The sequence below is a fragment of the Taeniopygia guttata genome, chromosome 3 (assembly GCF_048771995.1).
Source record: "Taeniopygia guttata chromosome 3, bTaeGut7.mat, whole genome shotgun sequence".
NCBI classification, from domain to species: Eukaryota; Metazoa; Chordata; class Aves; order Passeriformes; family Estrildidae; genus Taeniopygia; species Taeniopygia guttata.
This window is the reverse complement of record NC_133027.1, coordinates 9,663,112-9,689,650: the sequence shown is the minus strand read 5'-3', so window position 1 is coordinate 9,689,650 and position 26,539 is coordinate 9,663,112. Positions and strand designations below refer to the sequence as shown.

The window sequence follows — 26,539 nt, the reverse complement described above, 5'->3', positions numbered from 1 at the left end:
AGGTTGCTCAAATCCCCATCCAACCTGACCTTAAATGTTTTCAGGGCTGAGGCATCTCCACCACCACTCTGGGCAACCTGTGCCAGTGTTTCACCACCCTCATTGTAAAAACACTTCTTTCTTATAGCTAGTCTGAATTGATTCTCTTTCAGTTTGAAACTACTGCTCCTCGTCCTGTTGCAGCAGGCCTTGTTAAAAATTTTGTCCCATTTTTCTTACAGGCCCCTTTAGGTACTGGAAGGTGCTCTAAGGTCTCCTGGAGCCTTCCCTTCTCCAGGCTGAACTGTCCCAACTCTCTTATCTTATCCTTGTAAAGTGCAGCCTGTGTGGAGTGCAGGCACCTCCTAAAGACCAACAAACAACTTTCTTCTGGGTTGTACATGGAACTTAAATTCTGAAAAAGTCCACTTTGTTTTGATCTTGCCCAAATAACCTTGGCTGGTGCCATACATGAAGCAGTTCCTACCTGTCCTAGAGCCCACCTGACCACAAAAGTCATAAATTCCAGGAATATACCATTTTCAGGGAAGTTCCTTTTTTGTCAGAAACAATGAATGTCATGTTTCCCCAAGTCATCGTTTCTCCTCATTTTCATCTTGACTTTCCAAGCTATAGCTATGCTTTTCAATTTCTATAAAGTATATGAGTGGAAAGCAGTTTTCTGGGAGAGAGTAAAAACCTATGGATTTCAGACTGTACAAGAACAAGATTAATGGGGAGCACTCTTCATACTAAAATGTTTGAATGCAGGTACCAGGAGGATGCTGATTGCTCAACACATCACACACAGCTTGGCCCAATTCCAATATTTGCATTTGTTTCATATTTCATTTTTGTACTTCAGTGAATTATTGAGCAATGCTAACATAAATTAGGGGACAAGAAGTTTTCCTTTCATCACAAATATCTTCAATTCCATCATTTTCATAGCCATGTGGAATATAAATAAATGGACTCACTGGGGTAGAGGTGGGCTAAGAGCCCAGACTGCATTCACAAACTATTACATGGTTTTGTCTAACTCACTTTTGTCTTGCTGAAGTTTGCCCAAATCTTGTACATTACTGACTATTGGCTATATCCAAAGTATAGTATCTCAGCTGCACAGACACCAACCCCAGTTATACTTCTAGTTATGTACAAAACATAGAACATAAACCGTCCCATGTTAACAAACATTATTGGTTTCCTTTGCCACTCACTACTTGCTGAAAACAAGGTGTGTGTAGCTCTAGCAAAAAATTTCTTTTGATTTTGCCTTGATTTCATCAATCACAAGATATCACACTACCAAAAGTTCTTCAGAAAAGCCAATGTAAAATGTCCAGATGCATTCAAGCCTTTTGGAAGCAAAACATCTGACCAAATTATGTTTAACCCTGGGCTCTATTACCAACAGAAGATTATGAAACTGAGGGGAAAAAAAGCAATGGAGCAGCTTCAGTTTAGCAGAGTAGTCCTTGAAATGGTTAGATTTTTTTGAAAGGCAAGTCACAGAGACACATCACGATCATTTAGAAAAAGATGAAAAGCCATATACAGTTACAAAGGTGGATAAAATACTTGGCTTAGTCTGCATGGACTGTGAAATGGGCTGTTCTCCAGGTAGGGTTGTAAACTTGAGAACTCACAGATTTGAAAATGCCTAAATAGAAGATTTATTTGCATTCTTAGCTTGCCCCTGGTATATCTGCATTACAGTTTAATCTTTCACTGCATGATCCAAAAGATCCTTGATTCACTCATTCCACTGACAAGATGACATTCAGCTGATGAGCTGCTATTTGATAGTATTTTTCATTTTAAATTCTGTGTGCGGTCTGAGGATTTATTTACTACATATTTCATGGTTTATAGACAGGATTTATTTTCTTTATGCTCTGCATTCCTCTGGCATGCACTACTACAGGATTCACATGCTCACATTTATTAATTTAGTTTTGCAACACCTTAGTGGCAATTTTTATCTTCATTTTGCAGGTGGGGAGCACAGAAATTAATGTCAAACTACATTTATTATTATGAAAGCATGTAGTGTAGAGTGAAACACCTCAAGCTGCTTTTCCAGTGTATGCAGCATTACACAGTATTGACTGTACTCAAAGGACAGCACTCCTGGACTGCTTTTGCAGGTGTTCTGAAACATGTTTATCTGTCTGTAACACACATTTCAAGGTCTTAAGTGAGATATTCAGAAAAATGGGAAAAATACTGATGACTTCACCAAGAGCCTATTCTCTTCAAAGTTTAGGTGCCTTTACCATCAGCTTATTTTAATTTCAATACGCATTTTACCCCTTCTGCCACAGATGAGGCTGTACATCCTGCTGTCTCCTCCATTACACAGCTCTTTTGGTTAATGAAAGAAGAAAAAGGAAAAGGGATGTTTTAATGAAAGATCAGTGCTGAATACTTACACAAAAAGGTGTCTGAATTGAGGTCAGTGCTCCCCAACTGTGAAATGTTTGGTAATGCAACTGGTTTTAGCAGAACCTGTGTGTACAGTCTGCTGGGCTTCGAGGAGGTAAACCAAACCTCAGGTATTTCACATGTGGCACCTACAAGTACTGCCAACAGTGTTAACACCTCTAGATTTGCTGCTTTAGGCCTCTGTTCCTTAAGGTCATGGTGTAATTGAAAGAAGCAGCAGTGTCAGCTTCTGGCCAGAGAAGCATGGGACACCTTCCTGCTGGTGTCACATTGAAGGCGTCCAGCACAGAAATTAATGATTTAGTTTGAAAATCTATGGTGTGTTTTTGAAGCAAATGTCCAATTTGTCCATATTTACCATACTTTGGCTACCATACTTTGGACCACATGGAGTCCTTCCAACTGAAACTAAAGCAAAGATGCTCTTCAGGATCACACTTGAAAAGCTCCAATCACCAATGGACATTTAGTCAACTGTTGGCCAAAATAATAACCCTGTCAGGTACCTCCACTGGGAACACCAAGTCCTCACCACTTACTCTCCATCTCTAAAAAGTCCCTTCTGTTGTTCTGCTTCTGTTCTTAAGGCAAACAAAATAAATGGCACCTACTGAGAACAGGAACAAGAAGATTTCGGAAATTTAGGTTCCATTTCTAGCAGAAAAGGGCAGTCCTTATACCAACTACTGGTCTTGCTGTCCAGTCATTTGCACACTCTTTACAGGCATGACTTCTTGAGACCCTTTCTGGTCTCAAGACTGCCCTACACCCCCTTTGGTTCTTTATTTCAGTTTTATTCTCCTTAGCTCATTATTTCCAATTCCTACTACTCTGCTTTTTGTTCTAGTCCCTTGTTCTTGCCCTGCAAAGTCCAAATTTTAGTCTCCTGGGTCCTCCATCTCGTTTTGAGCCCCAACTCCAACCCTAGTTGTTTTTTCTAGATCCTCTACTCCCAGCACTGTTCCCCAAGCATCTCTCTGAGTAGCAGCTGTTCCTGCCAGCAGGACTGGGCTCAGTTCAGCATAAAAACATCTACATACAGGTCACTGTACTGTGGTGTTTACATATCTACCAGGCATCTCAATTTCCATCACACATTCAGGAAAGATGGCCTTGTTTGGGTAGTTTCAAGCCAGCTCCTCATATGGCACCAGAAGCCTTCCTTTGGCCAAACAAACAGAGCCTTTGGTTCTTCCTGCCTCCTCCTCCTCCCCTCTGTTTACTGCTCCCTCACTAGTTACCTCTTACTAACTCAGCATCTGTCTCCTCTACACAGGAATGAGAAGCTTCCCTCTCCAAGCTAGGAATTGCTACCATGAGAAAACTGCATTTTCCCTGATCTTTATTTGTAGACATTGTAGAATCCTTTGGATTGAAATAAAACCAGTCAAAGTAGGGCGGACTTGTGTCATACATGCAACTAAGTAAGGTTTGGGTCTGTTATAATCAACTAAGAACAGTTTTTAAACAGATTATTTGGGAAACTTGATTTGATGCTGCAGTTATTTTGCCTGCTTATTTCATGTGCAGATGTTGGTGTGTGTACTCTGTCCATGTGCCCATGTCTGCACATCCAAAACTTAAACACAAGTGTTTTATAATTGCATAATTATTTTCAAAATGCTTCCTTATTACTGGATTATGAGAAAGACTAAGACTGCAATCAAGTTTTCAGTGATCCAGATGTTGGTACAGGGCCTAGGAATCCTGACAGCTACTTGACTGCCATTTATGAGATTAAGGATCTCCTTATCTGCTCTTTGCCTGTGTCACATACAGACATGGAATATACAGACTTTAAAATATACAGACTCTCTTTCCTAATACATTTAAACAACATAATTTTATATATATTTAAATAAAAGTTTCCAGAATCCATCTTCCCATCCTAATTTTAACATCAGGAGCTTTGCTACTGCAGCAGGCAGGCAGGAATAATTAACAAACCATGTGTAACCAGAGGCACATGGGATCTCCATTAATGTAGGGAACACTGGCATGCACTGCATGGCCTGCATGGATCTGTAAAGTGCATATTTTCCTGTGGATGGTGGATGGCTGTAAAGACATCCTGAGTCAGCACAACCACTGCACCAGCAACGGAAAGCTGCTGCCAATCTAAGCATTCAGAAGTGATGAGTCAGGCCCCCAAAATAATTAGACTAGTTTAAAAATAAACAGATTTGCAAAACAATAAATAGGAAGTTATTTCTGTTTCTGCTATGGGCTTAAACTTTCCAATATTTGCATTTTTTATATTTTCTGACACGAGGGTGAAATTATTATCTTTTATTCTTTTGCAATATTGAATGGTGAGACTTCCAGGTATTCCTGACTCAGAAGGGAAATGGAAGCTACCACTGGACATGACAAAGACTTTATGATTCCTCATGCAATATCCTGCTTGCTATGAGTGATTAAAACATGTTCTCCATCAGGATCTGCTGCTGAAGGTACAGTGAAGGGGAGGTGGGCTGTCTTTGGCAGCCATTTCAATGTTGCATTTGAAAGTTATGCAATTTCTAAACTCCAAATAGCTTTAAAATAACAGCAGTATTCTTAGATGATGATTTACTATTAAATGGCCCAGAAGTATTTTCAGCCTTAGCTTCTGTAAAATAAGTCCAAATAGGGTTCTGTCAGCCTCATACCCTGTAATATGGTATGTGTATTCTGACACTGCACAATGATGGCAGCTGCTAAGTAAACATCAGAAGAATCTGAGATTTGTATCAACAGGATGTTTACATTTTAAAGAGTTTCTAAGAAAATAATAAAGATTTCCTGCAGTTGACTCCATTGGTACTTGTTATAGTATGTATGACAGTTCACAGAAGTACAAATTACAGAAAGATTTATTTTCTGCCTCTTCTGTAACTGTCATAGACCAGCACTGAAAAATAAATCAAAAAGTTAAAATATATTAACTGAATTTTTTATATCTCTCTGGACTTTGGTACATGTTATAACAACTTTAGATTCTTATGACATGGGCAGGCACTGCTCCAGCTGATGGCCAGGAGTGAAGGTCTGATCTCTGTGGATATAAAGGAATGGCACGTGTGCAATAGCAGGACTGCACCAGTGTCCTTGTTGAAATCCTTGTCTCTGATACATTCACATTTTATCAGTATTACTCCCACATGCATTTACTGGCTGCTCCAGCAGCTTCTCTCTGGTTGACATCTCTCAACAGTAATCAGTTTATTTGTTCTTGGATGAAAACTATTTTAAAAGGCATTATCCCAGCATCAATTTTAGTTTCAACCAAAGTTTATAGAAAATGACTTAGCTTCTCTGGAATTATGAAAGTGTCTCCACCTTATCCTGCCAAAAGAATAGGATAAATGACATGGGAACAGACTGGTTTGGGACACACTTTTTAAAAATTTGCTTCAGTTGTACTTTGGCTTCTGGGAATTCAAAGAGCCAGCATTCCCTTAGGAAGCCCTAAATGCTTTGGGATATGGTTCTCTGAGATACCATCTCTTTCCCTCATGATCCTGCCATGGCTGAGATCAGCCAGCTTGATGGTAAGGTCCTGGGGAACTTGCTTCTCAGCTTGTTTTACCAGAACTGGGTTTTCTCAGGCTGTCCAAGAGCAGTATGAAACAAAATGTTTTCAGTTGGACTGTTTTGAGAAAAGGTAGTTGATAATTTGGAGTCTGCGATGTTCTTCTTAAATACTGACCTGTAGGACTTGCAGCGAAGGTGCAATGGGTAATTCAAGTGCTTGCAGTGAGTTTATTTAACATAATGGTGGTCAGTGTTTTAAACCAGCATAAAAAAACAAATCAAAACAAAACAAAAAAAAAAACAAAAACAAAAAAATAAAAACCCACCAAAACCCAAACCAGCTTCCCTGTCTGGAAAGGAGGCGAAGAAGCATTTTACTATTAGAAAAATGAGGATGCAATCCCTTAGATAGGGCCTGATGTAGTGGCTACTTTGTATGTGATGGCAGGTGTGAGTGCTCTCCCCAGTGTCAAGTATTCAAGTATTCTCACACAGTTTTCATATCTTTATCAATTTTGAGGCTTGATAAATCAACAAAGGGAAAAGGGCTTCTCTAACTCTGCTGCAGTTTATTATCAATGCTACTGGCTGCTCTGCACAAAGAGCCATGAGATCAAGAGAGACCACTTTTATTTCCACTTTCTCACAGATAATGATGGGTCAAACTCAATGCAAAGTAAAACTGTGCTTTTAAAAAGGATGCACAGGATTTATCAACAAATCAGGGTGATTAGTTTATTTATATTATCTATGTTACTTTTAAAGACTTAAAAGCATTTTGAGGGTATATATTTAGATGTGTCAGGAACATGAATACTTCAGAAGTCCAGTCTGTATAAATATCAAAATAAAAACAAACAGACCTGAAAACACTATTTAAGAAATACTACTGCTGGGACAGATTCTTCCAACTGTATTTACTGCAAACAGTATCAGCCTGACACTGTCTACATTCAGTGGGACTTTATGTAAGGTAAATCAGTCAAACCCCTCTTGCAACAGCAGGATCAGCGCCTGGCTGTAAAAGGCAATGCTCCCCAGCGGTGCGCACAGCAGGAGCAAAGAAATAAAGGGGTAGCAAGGGGTTGGTGGTAACTTTTAAATGTTCTTCAGAAGGCTGGGGAAATACTGCTGTCTTTACTCATTGTGTGCAGCACACACCTTATACTCATCCCAAAAAAATTGGAAATTCTTGTAATCACTTCTTTACTAGAATACCACACAGCACAAATGATGGTAACAGGCACTCAGTTACAGAGTAAATGAAACATCACAGTTAAGTATATTGTGGTACACTGACTTTTTAAAATGCTCACTGGGATCCTTTTCACCAAGGAGAAAAGCTGCTGATTCCTGATTAGGCATTCTAGGCACTTCAAAGAAAATTTTGTTCTTGTGGTTAAATGACACCAATATCCCCAAGCAGATGTGCAACTTCCCTGGCTTCAACTCTGCACCTCCAGGGAGTGGAAGCCAAAAAGGATGTGAGACCAGCCAGAAAAAGAGGTGTTCTTGGCTAGAGAGAACACTTTACACCTATTCAGAAAGAGTTTTTGGAAACTTTTTCACAAATGTAGGCAAGCACCTCTCTCAGGCTGTGGGCAGAAGTATTTGTAACATTCTTTTAAGCACGTATCTTCAGATCATGCTCCTGCCACTGGGAATAACTACTAACCCCCATGGATGTCTACAGAGACTCAAACAAAAAGACTAGGCAACATCAAAACAGTTGCTTCAGTGGTCAAAATAGTTCTTGGTTGCTTAGTTTTAAAAAATTTCTCTAGGAAGGACAATTTTGCAAAAGAAAAGCCTAGCACTTCTCTGTGGAGAGGAAATACTTTATTCTTCAGCCTTTATTCTAAATCTCTGCATGTCATTGATACTTTTGGAGAACATATTATCTATGGTATCATTGGTGTGATATAAATTTGCACTGCTTTAAATTCTAAATATACCACTGGAATAAGCAAAAGTAGTAAACACAGACTTCATTAATCAAATTATTTCAAAACTGTATTTCTTCCCCACTTAACCATCTATAAGGTCTATAAGCCACCTACAATATAAACTTTCCACAGTTTGAGTGAAAATAGATTAATATTGATAAGTTTCCAGTTTATAACTTTCTTCTCAGACTACAGGTTGGGGTTTTTTTTCATCTTTGTATCTCTAATTCAGATGTTTCCTGTCCTTTTCCTTATGCAATCAATGCAACTGCTACACCAGACCACTGGCAAAAAACTCAAGGAACATATAAATGTTTTTGGTTTAACAGGCCAGCCAAAAGAATCCTGATTTGCAGTTGGGAAGAGATGGTTTATAATCTTAAAAAATTATGAACAACTACAAAAATTTACTGATTCAAGAATTCCTGAAGCCTGTGGAAGCTCTTCAATGGATTTAAAAGGGCTGTGGAGCAGATCCTACAATTCAAAATAGGACTACTGTGTATTACACATGGACTAATGAACCAGATATACCTCTCCATAAATACAAAATCTGAGGGGTCATTATTTTAAGAGAATTTCCTCTGTAAGCACCTAGTTTTACCCTTTCATGCAATTATCTTCTTGCTTTATATAAGTTTATATTTATTATGACAGGTTTATCTGCTTAGAAAAAGACTTAATTAATAAGTCTTAAAAGAAAGCAATGAACAAGGCATGATGCAAACTTAAAAAGCTAAGTGCTGTAGAGAATCTCTATAAGGAAATATCATTGTCCATTCCAGGCATGCTACTGAATGCCCAATACATCCATTTTCCTCTGCCTTTTACTTTTTTAAAAATTCTGTTTGTAAAAGCTTCATGATGTTCTGTGCTGACCCATCTTTTAAGAACATGGAATTACACCCACTTCCTTTTGTGCAGGAATTACAATAAACTTCCTCTAGTTCAGTAGTATCTTTGCCTCCAGCTTCTGTTAGGAAAGGGAGTTGGTGTTATTTCAGTGAAAGAAAGTAGGTAGCTCAGCTTAGACACGATCAGCTAATAATTAACCTCCAAAGCTGAGGAAATCTTTTATCAGTATCCCTTACCTTATTTGTTCGGATTTTCTGGTTTATCACAACCCCCCATGTCACTGCAACATGAAGCTCAAATTCCTGTACATCCAGGTACTGCTTGATCAGGACAAATAGTTTTACACAATATTTCAAAGGCTCTATTATATATTACTTTCTTAGAAGACAGGTCTCCATCCTCCTCATACAGTTCCACTGCTATTTAATGTGCACAAGTCCGGAATTTAAAAGAGTTTGAGTGAAAAACCTCACTTAATTATCCAAACAATATTCCAGCTCCCATTCTTTCAACATAAATCCAAGCAATTAACTTTGTTAGACTAAGAATCTGCAGTCTGGTGATAAAATTTCTCCTGGTCCCTAGCTAGTATTAATTATAGTTAAACCTGGAGATGGAAAGATTGGAATAATTTTGTGTCTCTTCTTTCAGATCACAGAATGCAAATAAGATCCAGAAATAACTTTTCTATTCTGCAGCAGCTGGCAAAGTCAGGTGTTAAGATTGGCTTTTACCATATGATCACAGCGACTACTAAACAGTATAAATTTTTTAAAGTAGCAGCTTGCCAGTTCTATAGCAACTTGGACTATAGTTCCTGTTTTTATAAACTTCTAACCTTTATAAGTTAAGCCCATTTTTATTGTCAATACTCTTCACATTTAACATGATGCCAACTGAAATTTTTCCCTTCATTCTTACATTCCCAGAAATTACTAGAAGATGAAAAAAGAGAAGCATTTAGCTTCACTTTTAGATGTGCTTTTTCTTCAGTTTGCTAACTCTTACAAGCTCACTTCAGCTTTTTGTTTTCTTGAGTGCGTTTGCCACACTGTATGAGGACATAGAAGAATCAACAAAAGAAAGTTAACACAGGTTTGAAACAGCTGCTGCCTGCCAAGGCCATGCTTAGATTGACAGAGTCAACAAAAGCACAGATGGAGCAGACTAGGACACCTGCAAACTCTTACTGTTAGCTATGGGCCTTCATTCAGTACAAGAAATCATATCTTTTTGATGGGATATCAAATCACATAATTTCTAATGTGAAGCATCTGATAGACCACCTGAAGTCACTGGAGCTGCAGCTGTGTCACCACCACCATCCCACCCAACAAAGCATTTCTGCTTAACTTCAAGCACAGGTGCTTGTGATTAACATTTCCACAAGCACCTGGAGTCCTGCTCCTGCAGTCCTCACTTTGTACCCTGGCCAACACAGGGACCTGCAGGGCACTGACAGCCCTCACCAGTCTTGCCTGGCCTCCAGCCCACACTTCCTGCACAGGCTCCAGGGTCTGCAGCTCTGTCCTTCTTTAGTCTCAGCCTCCCAAGAGAGGCTGTGGTCACTGTGGTGTGACTTCAGCCCCGGCCCTGTGTTCCAGACCAACATCAGATCTACACTATACACAGCCTGACACCTGGATGGCTCCCACCTTGCAGCTTCCCTTCCACCACGTCTTTGGCAATCCCTCCTGGATAGACTTTGGACCCATGTTCTAGCCTTGTCTCCACTCCTGTCTCTCCCTCTGTCCCCTTTTGCCCCTGACTGGATTCTCTGGAGGGATGCTGGAGCTGTTACATTGATTTGCCTTGTCTGGGACAGTCAATAGACCCTGCTCCTGTGCTCTGCTCAGGTACTGTGGGACTGCATCATGCCTGGAGAGGGCACTGCTTGTGTGGGGTCAGCCTTGGCTCATGGTTCAGGGAACAGGCAGATCTTCCAGCTCCCTGACACTCAAAAATCAACCATTTTCCTTGCATTCACTGGGCTTTGGATCAACACGTGGAAAGTTTTTTTTTAAGACAATGGGAGTATTTGCAATCTGCAAGATGAGACCTTCAGTCTCTTCACTGAGATTCCCCACAAAGTGCAGAACTTTGAGTGCTCTGCAACAAAAATGAGAAAGCCCAGGCATGCCAGGTACAGTGCAGGGATCCCTGTTAATGTGTGCTACTTCCACTCCTTTAAAATAGGAACTTTCAAAGTGCAGAGAAGGCAAATGGGCTAACTAAAAAATAAGTCTATATTCAGCCACAAAAAGACTTTTATGAAATGAACTTTATACCATTTCTATTTAAATGGCACAGAGTAGTTTTACAGAAATCTAGGACCTCTGTCCTAGAAAACTCCATTCTTTGAAGAAAATCTCTTCCAGTGCAAAGTGCTAAAATCATTCTTCCAGAAAAAATACAGGGATGATACAGAAAAATGTAGAGAAGGAAAGGAATACAGTAGAATATGTTATCCTGATTAACTACTTTCTCACAGAGGCTATCTCAATAGAAATTTATTAAATGTGACAGTTTTCTGGCTCATAAGTCATCTGGAACTGTCTGACCATGGTCACACTATTAAATTATCTCAGCCTCCAAAACATGGTGACCACAGGGTGACCACATCAGAACTCCAATTAGAACAGTTCCGGGCCTGTGCCAACCCTTGAACCATGACTGGGAAAATGCCATTGGTCCAGGAAAGAACTTTACAGAATCTATTTCAACAATAAATCCATACAGACAAGAAAGCTCAGTGTGAGAAAGGTCCCTGAAATGAATTAATTCACCTGTAGAGCAGTAGCTCCACCTTCTGAGGAATTTCTCTTATGTTACAGTCCAATGGATGAAATGGTGGAGCCATAATTTTGCTGACTCCTCTCTGTTCCATTTTGAAGCCATGGAAGATTGAGCCTGCAGAATCCCATGATAATATCTGACACCCCACCTGTGTGATCAGAACCCAGGCCCCACTGGGAACCACACCTCATGCCCAGCCAGAACACAGACTGCTTCTCCTCCAGTAAGGAAAGCAAACCAGATGGTTCATCTGATAGTGATGAATGGTACATCTACAAAGGTGTGGATCTACACATTTTAAGAATCAGTGACCCCTTTAATGTAATGACACTCACAAAAAAGCAGAATCAAACCTGAAATTCTTGTTTTGCACAAATGTAACTGGGTGTAACATCTCGTGCATGTGGGATTCCTTTGAAAACTGAGGATTAAACAGTTACCTTCTTTAAATTTTGCTTTATGGTTGTACTGTCTCTCTCCACCACCTTCATCATTTCTTGGCTTGCCATGTATAAGATGTTGGCTGCAGAAAAAGAAACAGGCCATAATGTAAATACATAGCAAAACTGTTAAAAATAACAATGCAGACACAACTCTTCAAAAAAGCAGAGCAACTAGAGCAGTCATCGTCTTGACAATTCCATAGAAAAGAATGCCACTGACAGAAAGAGCAGCTTATCTCACTTAACTAAATGAACTAACTCACGGACTGAATTAACTCACTTCCTATTAATTAATTCCATAATGAATGGAAAAGGAAAGGATTTTTCAATTGTTTATCTGTCTGCAGACTTCTAGATCAGCCCATGATGATGATTTTCTCTCTCCTGACCAGAGAAAGAACTCTAATGACTAGCTTGCACTACTTTAGAAAGGCAAAGGTCAGTATGAAAATCCCCTATGAAGGGTTTTCAAGACTGGGCTTTAAACACAAAACATACATTACAAGGCATTATTAATCAGTAGATTATTAAATTACTGACATCTCATTATGCAAGTCATTCAAACATTCAACACAAAAAAATAATAAAAACAATAGCAACTACAAATATATGGTTGACCTGCATAAAATTGATGGTACCTGCCCAGTTAGGACTGGACACCAAATGTCTAGTCCTTAGCTCTCTGGAATGTAAAGTGTTAAAAATAGCTTAGTGCAATTTATTTTGAGTTGACCTGCCAGATACTATCTCAGAGACATAAATGATTGAGTCTAACATTTGGACACCTAATAAATTTTATGAAGTCTTGAGTTCACGCATGTCCCTTGTATGTTAGACAGCAATGGGAACTAAACACTTCTGAAAAGTGGATTGGTTTTTCTGGATGCCTAAATATTCACCAGTGTAAACATTCTGACATAGAAGGATCACACTGTCCATCTAGCCTGACTTCTTGTACAACAAAACCTACAGAATCTAAATGTACAATCCAAAACCTGGCTTTGAACAAGCACTGTAGATTATGAATTCTTCTGCTAGAAAAAACCTTGTATTCAACTGCAGAATCAGGAGCTGCTCCATGCATTATGTTTCCAGAATATGAGAGGATCTTCAAAGAGTGTTTTAATAAGGGCTATTCATTTCTGTCATCATCTTCTGTACTGAAGAAATGTGAACCTAGCCAAGGAATTAGCACTTCTTTTATCTCTTTTTTGGACCAGTCAGCTTACTGGGCTAATAAAATGGCCAAGCCTCTCCTGACCTCTGATCACAGAGATATTCATAACCTGTATGTGGGAATAAATGACAATATTCCACTTTCTCACCAGTTTGTAAAACCAACGTGGCTAAGTTATCCAAAAGCATTTCAACTTCTAGGTCTCAGAATAACTGAAAGTATTTTAAGATACTAAATCTTCTCCTGAAAAACAGGAGAAAATGGAAAGATTCTGATAATTTTTAAAATCTGAACCAACGAAATTTTGTGCACAAGTAGTTAATGACAATGTTGGATCTGATGCTGCTTTGAGACAGGAGTAAAACATTCTCACACTGTGAGATAGGGGAGGAAATGGCAATCACACAGGTCTTTGGTGGTGACCAAAACATGGAGTTGGCTGAATTCTACCAGTGCTCTAAGGAAACAGAACACCACTGGAGAGATGAGTGATGTCACTGAAGATCAAATGTTAATAGACAAAGCCAGTGCTCTCAAATGAATAAAAAAAAAATCCTAGAAAGTAATATCTACTTCTGAGCCAGTCAAAGCAGATGCAATTGAGTTATTGGCCCCCAGAACTCTGCCTTCTTTAATTAAACATTGAATGCAGCTCATGCAAGTTCTTCCTTTCCTTGACAAGATGAAAGGGTTGTCATAGACAATCCAACAAATTTGCTGGTCCCATCCTACTTTGCTGGGAAAAGTGGTCTCTGTGCAGTTTCATGTCTAACAACCCAGTCATCCGATCCTGTGGTGCAGCAGGCAAAATCGGTGCATCTACAGCATTGTGGAGTTCATATCCTGACACTGGTTGTTGCCTTCTCAATTCAGCTCCAAACTGATGAATTGCACACCTTGTTTTTAGAAAGATGCACATCTTCAAATGCATCTTCAAAAATCATCTAGGAAAAACTTAAATAAGAGATAGGAAAGAAAACTGGAGCAAATCCAGAGGAGGGTCAGTAAATTGACCACAGGGCTGGAGCACCTCTTCTGTGAAGACAGGCTGACAGAGTTGGGGCTGTTCAGCCTGGATGAGAGAAGGATTTGGGCAAGATTTATAGCACTTTCCAGTACCCAAAGGGGCTGCAACAGAGACAGAGAAGGAATTCTCACAAGGGCATGGACTAATAGGATAAGGGGGGATGGCCTTAAGCTCAAGGATGGCAGGTTTAATTTGGATATTAGGAAGAAATTCTTTACTGTGAGGGTGGTGAGGCACTGGCACAGGTTGCTTCAGAAGCTGTAGACACCCCATCTGTGAAAGTGTTCAAGGCCAGGTTGGATGGGGCTTTGAACAACCATGTCTAGTGAAAGGTGTCCCTACCCATGGCAGGGGAGTTAGAACTGGATGATCTTTAAGGTCCTTTCCAATCCAAACCATTCTGTAAGACCACAATGAGGAATTCTGTAAGTATATAATTAATTTCTGATTGAGATCTGTTTCTAATGTGGTAACTCTATGACTTTAGTGCTCAGAACTACTACCAGAACTGAAGCTGTTTGCCAAAAGCCCTGCTCTGTAACAGGAGGCAGGATACGGAGAGCAGTACTCGCTACTTTAAGTGCTGGTGATTCAGGTGACCAAGGTGGCTCACTGGATTTAGAGGATTTCTCAAAGCACTAAGTGCAAGAACCTGGATTTGGCAGGATATCTGTGGCAACAGGACTTGTACCAAACACCCTATATGAGGATCTCAGTATGTCAAGACTTCTACCTTCCAGCCTAGAATGCAGTTGTTAGCAAGCCACAGTGGACAGCACACAGGCACAGAGCTTCTGCATTACCTGCAGTGGATGGAGACCAGGGATGACAAACACCAGTGACCCTCAGTGCAGAACCTGACAGATTCAACACTACTGGGATGCTGCAGGCATCTCTCCACCCAGTTCAGTCATACAGTGGGAACAGTAAGTACTGTCCTGCTCCCCTTCTCCCATCTTCCCGGTTCCTCTGTCCTACCTCCTGTTCTCGGCGCTCTCTGCTCATACTTCTGGGTGGCTTGTGTGTTCTTTTCAGTAGATAATAGGAATTGAAGTGGAATTCACAGATGTAGTAAACTGAGATTAGTCACAGAGATACTAAAAGTAAAACTGTAAGACAGCAGAGGCAGTAAGGGCAGTACTTCAAAAGGAAATGTCTCTGAAGGCTTGGGCAATGTGCAAGAAAGGGAACCAGGAAGGCAGGATTAAGCTAAACCGGATGAACAGCAAGGTTCAAGAGTCTATTTCAACCAAACAGGAATCCTTCAAATTTTGGAAACATGATCCTAGGGAAACCAATAAACAGGAACTTAAACTTCAGCAGGCGTTAAGTAAAAGGAAATTGCAAAGAGCAGAAGTAGGTTTCCAAGAACAAACATTAAAGGATTTAAAAATAAACAATAAAATATTCCTTAGGTATATCAGAAAAAATAGGCCTACAACAGATTTTGTGTAGGCTAAGGGAGCAGCTAAAGAAGATAATGATGCTGTTTAGAAGATAAATTACTTTCCTTTATGGCATCCAACTTTCTTGTTCAATACATTCAGGAGGTTTTTGCTCTCTATATTATTTTTCTGGTGATAATTTCTCTTTGAGTAGAGAGATATCGAGAAGTAGCAACAGTGGAGAGAGAACAAAGAATACATCAGAGATAGAAGGTATATTTAAGCTTTGAAAGAACTCTAAATAAGAATTGCTGAGTTAATAACAATCTTGCTACACAAGAATCACCTTGTCTTATGGCTTTGGGAGTAGAAAATACTATCTAATTGCTACTGATTTTACAAAGGAAAATAGGATTTTACTGATCTTTAAAATCTTCAGTATGCATAACCAGATGACAAAAATTACATATCTAAAAAACTCTCACATGTGACACAACAAACTTTGGCTGGAATTAAACATCTATAAAATTAAAGGCTGTAATATGATAAGGAGTTTGGAAGCAAATAAAAAAAAACAGGCTTAGATAATCATAACAATAAAGAAGATCTAGAGTCAACACAATTTAAAAAAATAATAAATTTATAATAATAAAATTTATATAAATCTTAATAAATTAATACAATTTGAAATTTTGTTTTAAAACCTCTAAATAACTACTGAACACACCTGGCAAATTAATAATTTCTTCTATGGATTAAAATCACTTCTCAAGATGACTCTATTTTCAGTGATAAAATCTTTAGACCTTAATCTGAATTAAATTACTAAATTGAGGTGGAATGAATCCTGGCCAAAGATTCTAGTCCAGGTTGATATTAAAACAAATAGGTACCTGAGTTCTTAATGATCTAGTAAACAGATAAGTACTTTACTGACAGCATTTACACAGGACACGATGTTAGTCAGTTTGTGAGGAACAGGCGATGAGAATGAGACATATCCGATGAGAAGAGAGAAAAAAATCAAGGCACTCATGAAGTTCAAATTAAAGAAATCAAGATACATGCAGAAAAAAGATAATATGTTTTCCATTACAAGCTTACAATCAATGCAAAGAACGTAATCGGAATCCAGAGATCCCCCAAGATGACTGGTGCTCACTCTCTGTGTTAACTCAAAAGTCCAATCAGACCACATACCAAGTGCCTTAAAAGATGATGCAGAATTCTGCAGTACCACTACAGATCACACCATGTGACCACACCTGAAGAACCATTTATTCTGTATGCTGTCAGTCACAACCCCTGAGAATGGTAGGGAAAACATCAAAGAAGCACAATTAAAGATCTGTTGCCATCATGCTCGTGATAGTTCATGACACTCTGGTTTTCCCTCTCTTAGAGCACAAAACATTTAAATACAAAACAATAAAAGGAAATATTTTTAATGTTATATGCAATTAATTATGAACCTTGCTGCCACGGGAAACTGATCTGCACACATATTTGACGCATTCACTTTAAGTGTGTTGCCCTGAGCTTCTTTAATTGTAAACACAGTTAATAAAATAAATTTTAGGGCAAAACTCTACAAAGGCCAGATACCTCATACTTACATCAACCTCAACTTTTAGGTACCATTCTCTACATCTGCTACTACTCTTTTCTGGTTTCCTGTGGATATGATCAGTGGCTCATCTCTCTCAAGTTTTACTGATACAGAATTTCAGCTCATGCCAGTGTGTCTCTCTCTCTTCAACAGCAGAGATGCAGCTCTTTCAGCCCTTGTACCTCTTCATATGTATGAGAATCATGCCTCATTTTACAACACGTTAACCCTCATGAACTTGTGGCCCACAACAGTCCCATGATATTTTCTTGTGGAACTACTCCTTAACCAGTAATTTACCATCCTTGCAAGAAATTTACACAGAACAACTTGGCTCTCTAAGGAATGACAGCATTCTCCTCTCCTTGCCCCCCAGTCTTGTCTTAGCTTATGAAGGTCACGTTGATCCTGTCCCTCTCCAGCACATCTGCAGTATATTCTAGCATGGTGCTTTCTGTAACCTCAGCAAACACACACACTGTATTCCACTATGTAGATGTATCCCTAACAGCTACTGAATACCAAAGGAATGAAGATAAGACTGTTACAAAATCCTACTAGATACATCTTTCCAGTTTCAAGAATCTTCCTGAATCCCATTTTCCAGGCAGTCATACATCTGTCTAGTAGGTGCTTCAGGTACAGCATATTTTCCAAACTTCGTTAGAATGTAATGGGAGACACTGTAAACATTTTTATTATGATCAAAATATCCTAAATCCATTTCTTCCCTCTAATCCACATTACTGTAAGATGTTTAGTATCTGGGGAAAGCTATATTTAAAGACATACTATAATAAAACAGGAACAGTAACCTCTCTTGCTGCTATGGAATGTCAATCTGGGCTTCAAATAATCTATTTTTCTCAAATACTAAGTCACAAGTTCAGGGAGAAATCTCTTTGCTATTTCCTTATACTATGCTAACCTTGGCATTTTTTGAATATTTAGTTCTTTCCTTTTCAAAAAAACTTGTTCTATTTCCTTATTTCATGAATACCAAGCGGCTTCTTCTAAGGAAATAACTCGGAATTTCTTTTGTGTGCAATTAGAAAGCCATCTCAAAAGGCTCTCAAGGACCGTTATTTTGAGCTTTTCAGCAGCTCTGAAAATCAGGCTGCGAACTGGGCACAACCAGATGCTGACACTTGAAAAATGAATAGCGTCTGAAATCTTTCACTAGGTTTGGAGAGGAAGGTTGTCCTGAGAGATCACCTGCCCAGTGTTTGCTACCTGGTGTTACAGTCTCTGGAAAGATTTCCAACCTGTGCCAATGCTTGCTTTAGCAGGAAATCTCTAGAATCCCAGAATCATTACCAAAAGTCCTGGAAAAAAAATATTTATTGGGTTTTATTGTCATGATTTCAAGTAGAATATAAAATGCAATGTAGAGCCCACATGCTTAACTTCCTGTGTGAAGCTGTTTCACCCAAACCTGCATAACCAGACACTGCAAAAAAATAAACCACATCCAGCAACCTGCAGGACTGAGGCTCAAAATGCAAATGTAGAAAATGCACTTAATGAGCTGTGTGGAAGCTCTGCTGGAGCTGTGACCTCAGTGTCCATGCTGGGCTAGGTGAGTGTGTAGCTTCAATCTGTTTGGCATCCACCACTGTCACTGAAGAGAGAAATATCCAGGGTTCAGTAAAGGTAAAAGAAGACTGAAATTAGTATTCTGAAAAATCATCAATACTGAAAGATAAGACCACAGGATGAATGGTCAAGAGGCCTGGAATTTTTCTGAACTATCACTGAAATCCTCTGAGACCCTGTGCAAATTAAAAAATCTCTATGTCTCAGTTTTCTCATTTTAAAAACATGCTCCAGGCTGCTATGACAATGAAATGTGTTCTGTAGACAGTCTTAAAAATACTTGCAAGTGAAAAACATTGTGTAAAAATGTCTATAAATTAGTCCTTGAAAAATGTTATTTCTTTATCAATAATGAAATTTACAGAGCCAAATTCATCATGTTCCCTTAGAATTGCTCACCACTACTGTGAACATTGCTTTTTACAGTGATCAAGTAACAAAATCTTCACAGCTTTCTGATGAAGAAAACCTCAAAATCAGAGCCAAAGGTTACCCTGAAAGCACCCAAAGTCAAAACATGCCTCTGTGAGAAAACTGTGCTTGTTGAACTTAAAAACTTTCTCTGAACTGGCTTAGTGAAGCCAACACCAATGGCTTGGAGGACCCAATACTGCACCTACACATTCAGCATAGGATGTGCTGCCTCTGCTTTTAGCAGGAATGTTTGAAGTGACAGTGTTAAATATTTGAAGGATGAGAACTGTCCTGTAGCTTGGAATTTGTGTGTCTTCTACCAGTCCCTAACTGATATTTGGTTCAAATGAAATAAGCTGATCCTGCCATAAAATGAAGGTGTACTCAGTGGTTGCCTGAGCTTTATGAAAAGTTGTGCACTTGTAGAGCTTTTTCCGAAAAGCAAGGAGGCACTGAAGGAGGGACTTCACCAGTGATAAACCATGAGAACATTCAGTGTCAGAAGAACCACAGCACAGCTTTGAGGGGATGTGTAAATGAGATGAGCACCACTTACATCAGCTTTTCTGGTAACCTGGATATTCAGACCCTGAAATGAGAAGGGTATTCTCACAGACATGAGTGTGAGTGCTCCACAGCTCCAGTCACAACACACACAGTGGCTTGAAAGCTCTTTACTGGGCAAGGATGGTGTGCAGTATCAAGGCTGGAATTAAATCCTAAATCCTGTCTCAAAGGGATGTGACTTATGAAGCTATCTCTCTACCTGCTGAGGATACATAAACTGCAGCTCTCTCCTGAAAAGAGTTTAGAAGAAAGAAACAACAATTATTTTTTCTTATCCTTTGCATGGAAGGCAAAAGTCCAGTGTCCCTGCAATCTCAACTCCTATCTAGGAAACAGGCTCCTAACAATTTGGCTTTGAACCAGTCAAGGATTTATAGGAAAAGAAATATAGAAGCTCTTTAGCTTCTCCTGTAAACATCTTTTTGCTTATTCAGTACATTGATCTGGTTTAACAGTCTAAAGCAAATTTGAGTGGGCTTTGTTCTTAATTTTCATGGCATAATCCCATTCCTTCAAATCTGTACTTTTGCATATACTGGACTGATGCATGATGAGTCAGCCTGAGTCAGTGGGATAATCTAAAGCATTTAAAGTGAGGCTTATAATATGAATTTTTCCAGTATCACGGCCTTTGTAAATATTCCTTCATATGGGTTTATTTCTAACAAAACAAACAAAAAAATGTGGTTGCAAACCTACAGAAACTGGCCAAGGTACCTGGTGACAGCTGTAGAACCCCAAAGTGTTTTTATTATGTTCTATTCCATCTCAGGCTGCTGATACCCCTTGTAATTCATAACCAGGTCACCAAGATTTAATAACCAAAAAAAAAAAAACAAAAAAAAACTAGTGTTAATTAACCATCATAAATAATTAGGCCTAAGAGCTTAAAATGAATCAAAGTTTAAACAGACAAATACCATGTTTATTGTACTTTTAACTTCTTAAAATGCTGTAACTTTTCATAAGCAGATCTTTTATATGCACAGATTACCTTGAAAATGGAAGCTCCTCATTTATTCCCAGGTCAGGCTTATGAAATTTACTGCCAACTTAGCTTCTCCCCATGATCCTGCCAGTGACCTTTTTCCTGCCCTGGTAGGATCATTCCCTCTCCATGGATTAAAGGTGATTAAGGATCAGTGTCAGTTCAGTCTCACACACTTGCTAAGCAGAGACGACAAACTGTGCCAAAATGTGTTTGATTTATTTGTGGGGGTTTTGTGATAGAGGAACCCTGATTGGACTCAAATCAAGGATCCAGAAAAGAATAGAGTGCTTTATATCATTGGTAGCTCTTTAACCCAAAGTGTCACAGCAAGGACTTAATATCCTTCAGCTAAATTATTAGTTTTCACAAACAATAATGACTGAAATCAATCAAGATTTTCAATGCTTCGGGTTATTTAATCTCTAATTCAAGAAGCCAGCTGTTAGATGGATACCTATATCTACTGAGCTAAACTTCAAACACATTATACAGCCACAGTGTAGCCAAGCAAATCATGTGTGAAATAGAAAACTTCCTGATTTTTAAGAAATGTATGCCTAGCATTATTATTATTGTTTTCTAAAGATTTCAGAACAATAGTCAAAACCAATTTCTTGTCCCTTGCCTCTCTGGGTATCAAGAGATCTATGCTAGAATGTGGGAAGTTGTGCATATTTCAGGGAAGAAACAGATTTCTTACTCAGGATAGATAAACTTCATACTTGATTGTTGAAGCAATACAGAGATTTCCTGTACTTGGACAGAAATACGTGTTTTTCCTTAAGTCTTTATAATTCTTTCTTGATTATTGAATATCCAAAGATTTGCCTGCTTATTTGCAAGAAAAAGATTAGATTAGGGCTAATTAATCATAAACTCACACTAAAAACTGAGGGGTCACACTGGGTTGTCTGAGAAAATTTGAGGTGATCTGGAACTATATCTTTATGGAAAGAATTCTTGAAAAAAATTACTTTGAAAAAAATCACACGACACACATATCCATAAATTACAAAAGGTTATGTATTTCTGACTTAATCCTGATAAACTTTCAGAGATATATATGCACTATATTAATTTAAAAATAGCTCTGTGTTGCAGTGCTGTGACAAGAGCCCATTCTGTGTGGCTTTCTCTGTAGCCTGTATATTAATTATATAAAAATGATCCTGTGTTCTTTGCTGGGGTAAAGAAATTAATTTACTGTGATAGAAAGAATAGACAGAAAGAGATACCATACTAATGAAACAAGGGACATTAACAAAGGAAAAAGTTATTTTCAACTTCATTGGCTAATAAGTTTCAGGAAATCATCAAAATAGTTCCTTTTCCAACAAAAATGAGTGGTTGTGAAGATAGCTCCAATCTAGACAATTTAATGGATGCACACACACATTCTTTAACAGCTTGTTCATCAGACAAACAAGACTACAAAGGGTTACCCGAGCTCACTTCATTTCCCTGCTGCTGCTGGCTTTAGATAATGCTGACTCTATCAACAAGATTGTGGCTGTAGGTGTAAATTTATTAAGTTCTACACATCAAAATATTGTTCTATTTTTTAAGTTAGTAGAAGCTATGCTCTGCAATGGATACAGGGAGAAGCACAAAGCCAAATTTGTACTTCAAGGTCCAGATAGTACGATTTCAGCAGCATCAGCCTTGGAAGAACATACTGCAACAGTTTCTAGAGTGGACAAATTCAGAGGAAAAGAAGAGCATGGCCCAGCCTTCATGATGCTTCTCAAATGCAAATCTGGTGCCACTACTCAGATCAACCAACCCCTCAAGCAGATGAATACAGAGAGTGCAGACACCCTACACTGTTTTGTAAAGGTCACACATACTAAGATATTGTCTTTTTTTCACTAAGAAATGAATAAAGAACTGAAGGGGTTTGTAAGAGATCAGTGATCCCCTTGTGACTGTGGTGCAGGCTGTGGGTATTCTCAGTATTTCTGTAGGGTATTCTGAGACTCTGCAGCACAACAAGTTTTATGACCCTTTCTGGCCATGCTCACCCACCCACTACTTCTGGCTCCCTTGATTCTGTTCCTCATCTATAGAGAACCTATGCATTACACACTTTAAAATAAATTCTTATGTCTTCCGTTAGCTTTATTTTTCCAGGCTGAATGTCACTCAGTTAATTCATCTATTCCTCAGTAAAACAATATTTTGCAGCTGGTCTCTGTCCTCCCTTGTGTTTGAGGGTGTCTTTTAATGAAAAACAGCTCACTGTTGATTAAAAGCCACAAACCTGATGTGCAACCAAGCCCCGAAGAGAACTTTTGAGATATTAAAAAATATTTTGCAAATCATTTGTAATATAAAGGAATATTAAGAAGTAGAACAACGTGTGAATGGAAAGCAATTTTTACACTAATCCATTACAGCAAGAACATCTCAAGGCCAAGAAATTAACAAAAGAGGACAAAGACATTAGAAGTCAAGAAATATTTAGAATTCTCTTAACAAACTATAATTTAAAGCTACATACTGTAGCTACAAAAGCCTCAGGTGTTTAAGCCTTTACCTCAAACAATGTCTTTACTAACTGGCAGACTTTTCTACTGCAGAATTTTTCCCCATTTCTTGGAAGCATTTTGTTCTGACTATTGGAAATGAGAGACCAGGCAAGATGGACTTTGGACCTCTTTTCCACTTATTATTTCCTGTGTAAGTCAATAGTATATCTCAGTATGATGGTGTTTATATTCATCCAATTTTAAGCTAATTTTTCAGCAATATTTGTCACTATTTCTTAAAAAAACCAACATTCTTGTTTAGTGTATTATTACAAGCACTGAACATCAATTCTACTAGACTTGATATAAAAAATTTAAGAGTGGCTACAATTTACTTTGTTATTTCACATTTCTTACATAGAAGTCTGCGCAAAGCTCTTTATTGGTTTGCCCTTCTCTGACATTAGAACCGTACAGGTTTGTTCTTAAACCCAGTGCATAGTATAGTTCTCCCAGACATGGCTTGATGGTTTCAAAAATGATGGTGCCTTTCATTGTACCTTCATCAAGTACTCACCAGTTAAGAGAAAAATTTACTAAACTGTTCCATAAATACCAGGCACATATTTCCATACTGGCTTGCTTTTGATAGTCCTTTGTTCCTTCACTGATCAATAGCTTTGTAAAAAGCCTTTCCTAGTCTATCTCACCCCTCTGCAAACACAAAATGCATCTTCTCAGCTTCTGCTTTGACAATTGTGAAGTCAAACTTCCACAGTCTGTTTTCAACAATCAAACTGTTGTTGCTTTTGCAGGTACAAATGTAGGCTATATCTGCACCAGCGTATGAAGTGGAGCCAAAAACTATTCTGAGGCCCTGAGGCCAAGTGGAATAGAATGGCTTGTTTCGACAGAATTAGATTCTTCCCCTACCCAAACTGCTTATGCGGACGATGCATGACAGTGCTAACTCAACTGAGCCTGAATAGTTGGAGAATGTTAACTGGAGAAGGCTAAAACCATACCAGAATTTAGTCACATTTTATGAACTTTCAGATTTGCTTTAAACTAATGTCTGACATTAGGTTTGCTTTACCTATATTTGGGTTTCCTCAATCATGCTATGTTGCACCTGTTCACCTGTTTTGCTTGGTTCTTCTATAGTAAACTGTCCCTCATTAAGTGTTCTGAAATTCTCAATGCTACTCTTATATATTTAATCAGCATTACAGGGCTGGAAGTCTATTGGTGTCTTTTTCTTAAGCTGACTCAATGGTACTATGTTATTTTCCACAGGTACTTATGCATCCTGTCATTAGGAAACACACATGATGAAAATTTCATTATCTTCATAGGAAATCCCATCTAGAATTCTCCTCATATCATTAACTAAAATCTCATCTGAATTACTTTTGTTGCAATGTACTCCATTATATATTACCTCATCTACCATGGACATGTAAGTTAAATTACTACCCTTTACTTGAAAACTCTTTCTATATTCTTCAGTTGTCTCCTGTTCAGTCTAAACAACTCAATTTTGTACCTCTCATAGGAGTCACCCGATTAAATGTGGATGTCTAAAGCTTAATTCTTCTTTCTTCACAGTCAGATGAAAGTACATGGTTCATCTCATCCTTAAGAACTGACCAAGATAGATTAGAGAAGTGTTACCTATTTCTCCACTGACTATGGCAGGATTTTAAGGGGATTAGTGAATGAATAGAGCTTTATGTTGTAAACATGTTAAGTATTTCTGTTCTAGCACAGGTCTTGCCCTTTTGTGAAAATACGAAGCCAATCTGCCTCATCTTCAATCTGCCATATAATATCTGCCAATTGCTTTTTCTGCTCTATTACATATATATTACATATATATATATATATATATCTATGTAAAGCAATGCTCTGTGAGAAGTAGCTGAACAGTATATGTTGTGGATTCCCTCCTCTACAACCACCAAGCATATTACATGCTGCACTTGAGACAGCTCCAAATTTTCTTAGAAGTCCCTTAAATCCATCTGTCATGCTCTGGTGGACATAATATTCAACAGGTCTCTTGTCTTTAATATATGGATGCAAAGGCAAGCACATCCATCCTCCTGCTCTTCTTTCCCAAGAGTGTTAGGTCCCTTCATATTGATATTCCAGCACTGTCAGTTCTCTCACCTGTGTCTGTTAAGACAATTAACTAATATTTTTTATGTTTTTTAAAGGTTTGCAGTGTGATTTTATTTTGAATACTTTAGAAATTTACATGACCTGCACATCACCTGCCACATCTACCACCATCCAGTAGTCCTTTTGTCCCTTATGATTTTCTTTCTCCAGCATAATTTCACATAATTCATGAGCACAAATTTGCTCATAGTAATATAAGAGGGATTATTTAATCTTTTCCCTTGAATTCGTCATCAAGCGTCCTTTACTAAATGTTTCAATGCTAATCACCTTTTCATGGCTAAGGTAGCCAAAGCTCCCATGATACTGGTCTGATTGAAAGTGCTCCAACCTCTGTGCATACTTGAAAATATTCTTTTGAGGAAGCAGAGTGATTTTAATAGCCAAGTTTTATGCCCTGTGAAAAACTTGCAACCTCATTACCCTGTCATTAGTCTCTCACTCTCTACAGTTTGTTTCCATACATCTTTCTTTCCCATATTGACACTGCAGCTTCCCAGGAGACTTCTGATGCTCTGCCTTACAAAACTGTCATTCACTGTCAGGTTTTTTTCACAGAATGAATCTGCTATTTCACCATTTGCCATTTAATTTCTATTACTGCTATTACATCAGACTGTTATTTGTGTTGGCTAAGGACCACGCAGAGACTGGGGACATCTTTTGTCAGGTGCTGGCAGTCCTGACATGGAAAAGCCTGAAGTGATGCTTTCTTCTATCACACAAGAGACTTCCACAAAACCTCCACAAATTCTTAGTCTCTTTCTTACAGAACATTTCCTTGATGCATCCCCTAGCAAATCTGGCTCACAGCAGGATAATTTCACAATAATCTGTTATTACAAAATGCTGCAGAAATATTTTTAAATATTCAAAATGACAACTTTAAATTCCCACTCCTGTCCTCTGTAAAGGTAAATTGGACAATATAAAATTAAATTGATAATTTGCCAGTAATTGTAGCCAAAAGAAAAGAGTCCTGAGTGCCTGACTGGATCCTTTTTTTTTTTTTTTTTTTTTTTTTTTTTTTCATCTAAGAAAGAGTTATACTGCATGGGAGTGCTGATGGTCTCAGTCTAGTTGGCTTCATCAGCTCAGAGGCTACTCAGGCTATCAGGAAAAATAACATTTCTGT

The 26,539-nt window shown here is 38.5% G+C and overlaps 1 protein-coding gene across 2 annotated transcripts in view; it reads right to left on the bottom strand.

Moving 5' to 3' along the window:
* Positions 1 to 26,539, bottom strand: part of LDAH (lipid droplet associated hydrolase) — a 113,798-nt gene that overhangs the window by 3,531 nt on the left and 83,728 nt on the right. For both annotated transcript variants that reach the window (XM_030269974.4, XM_072926322.1), the window contains one exon: positions 11,984 to 12,066. In XM_030269974.4, coding sequence (XP_030125834.1) covers positions 11,984 to 12,066 — 83 coding nt within the window. The remainder of the gene's footprint in view (positions 1 to 11,983; positions 12,067 to 26,539) is intronic.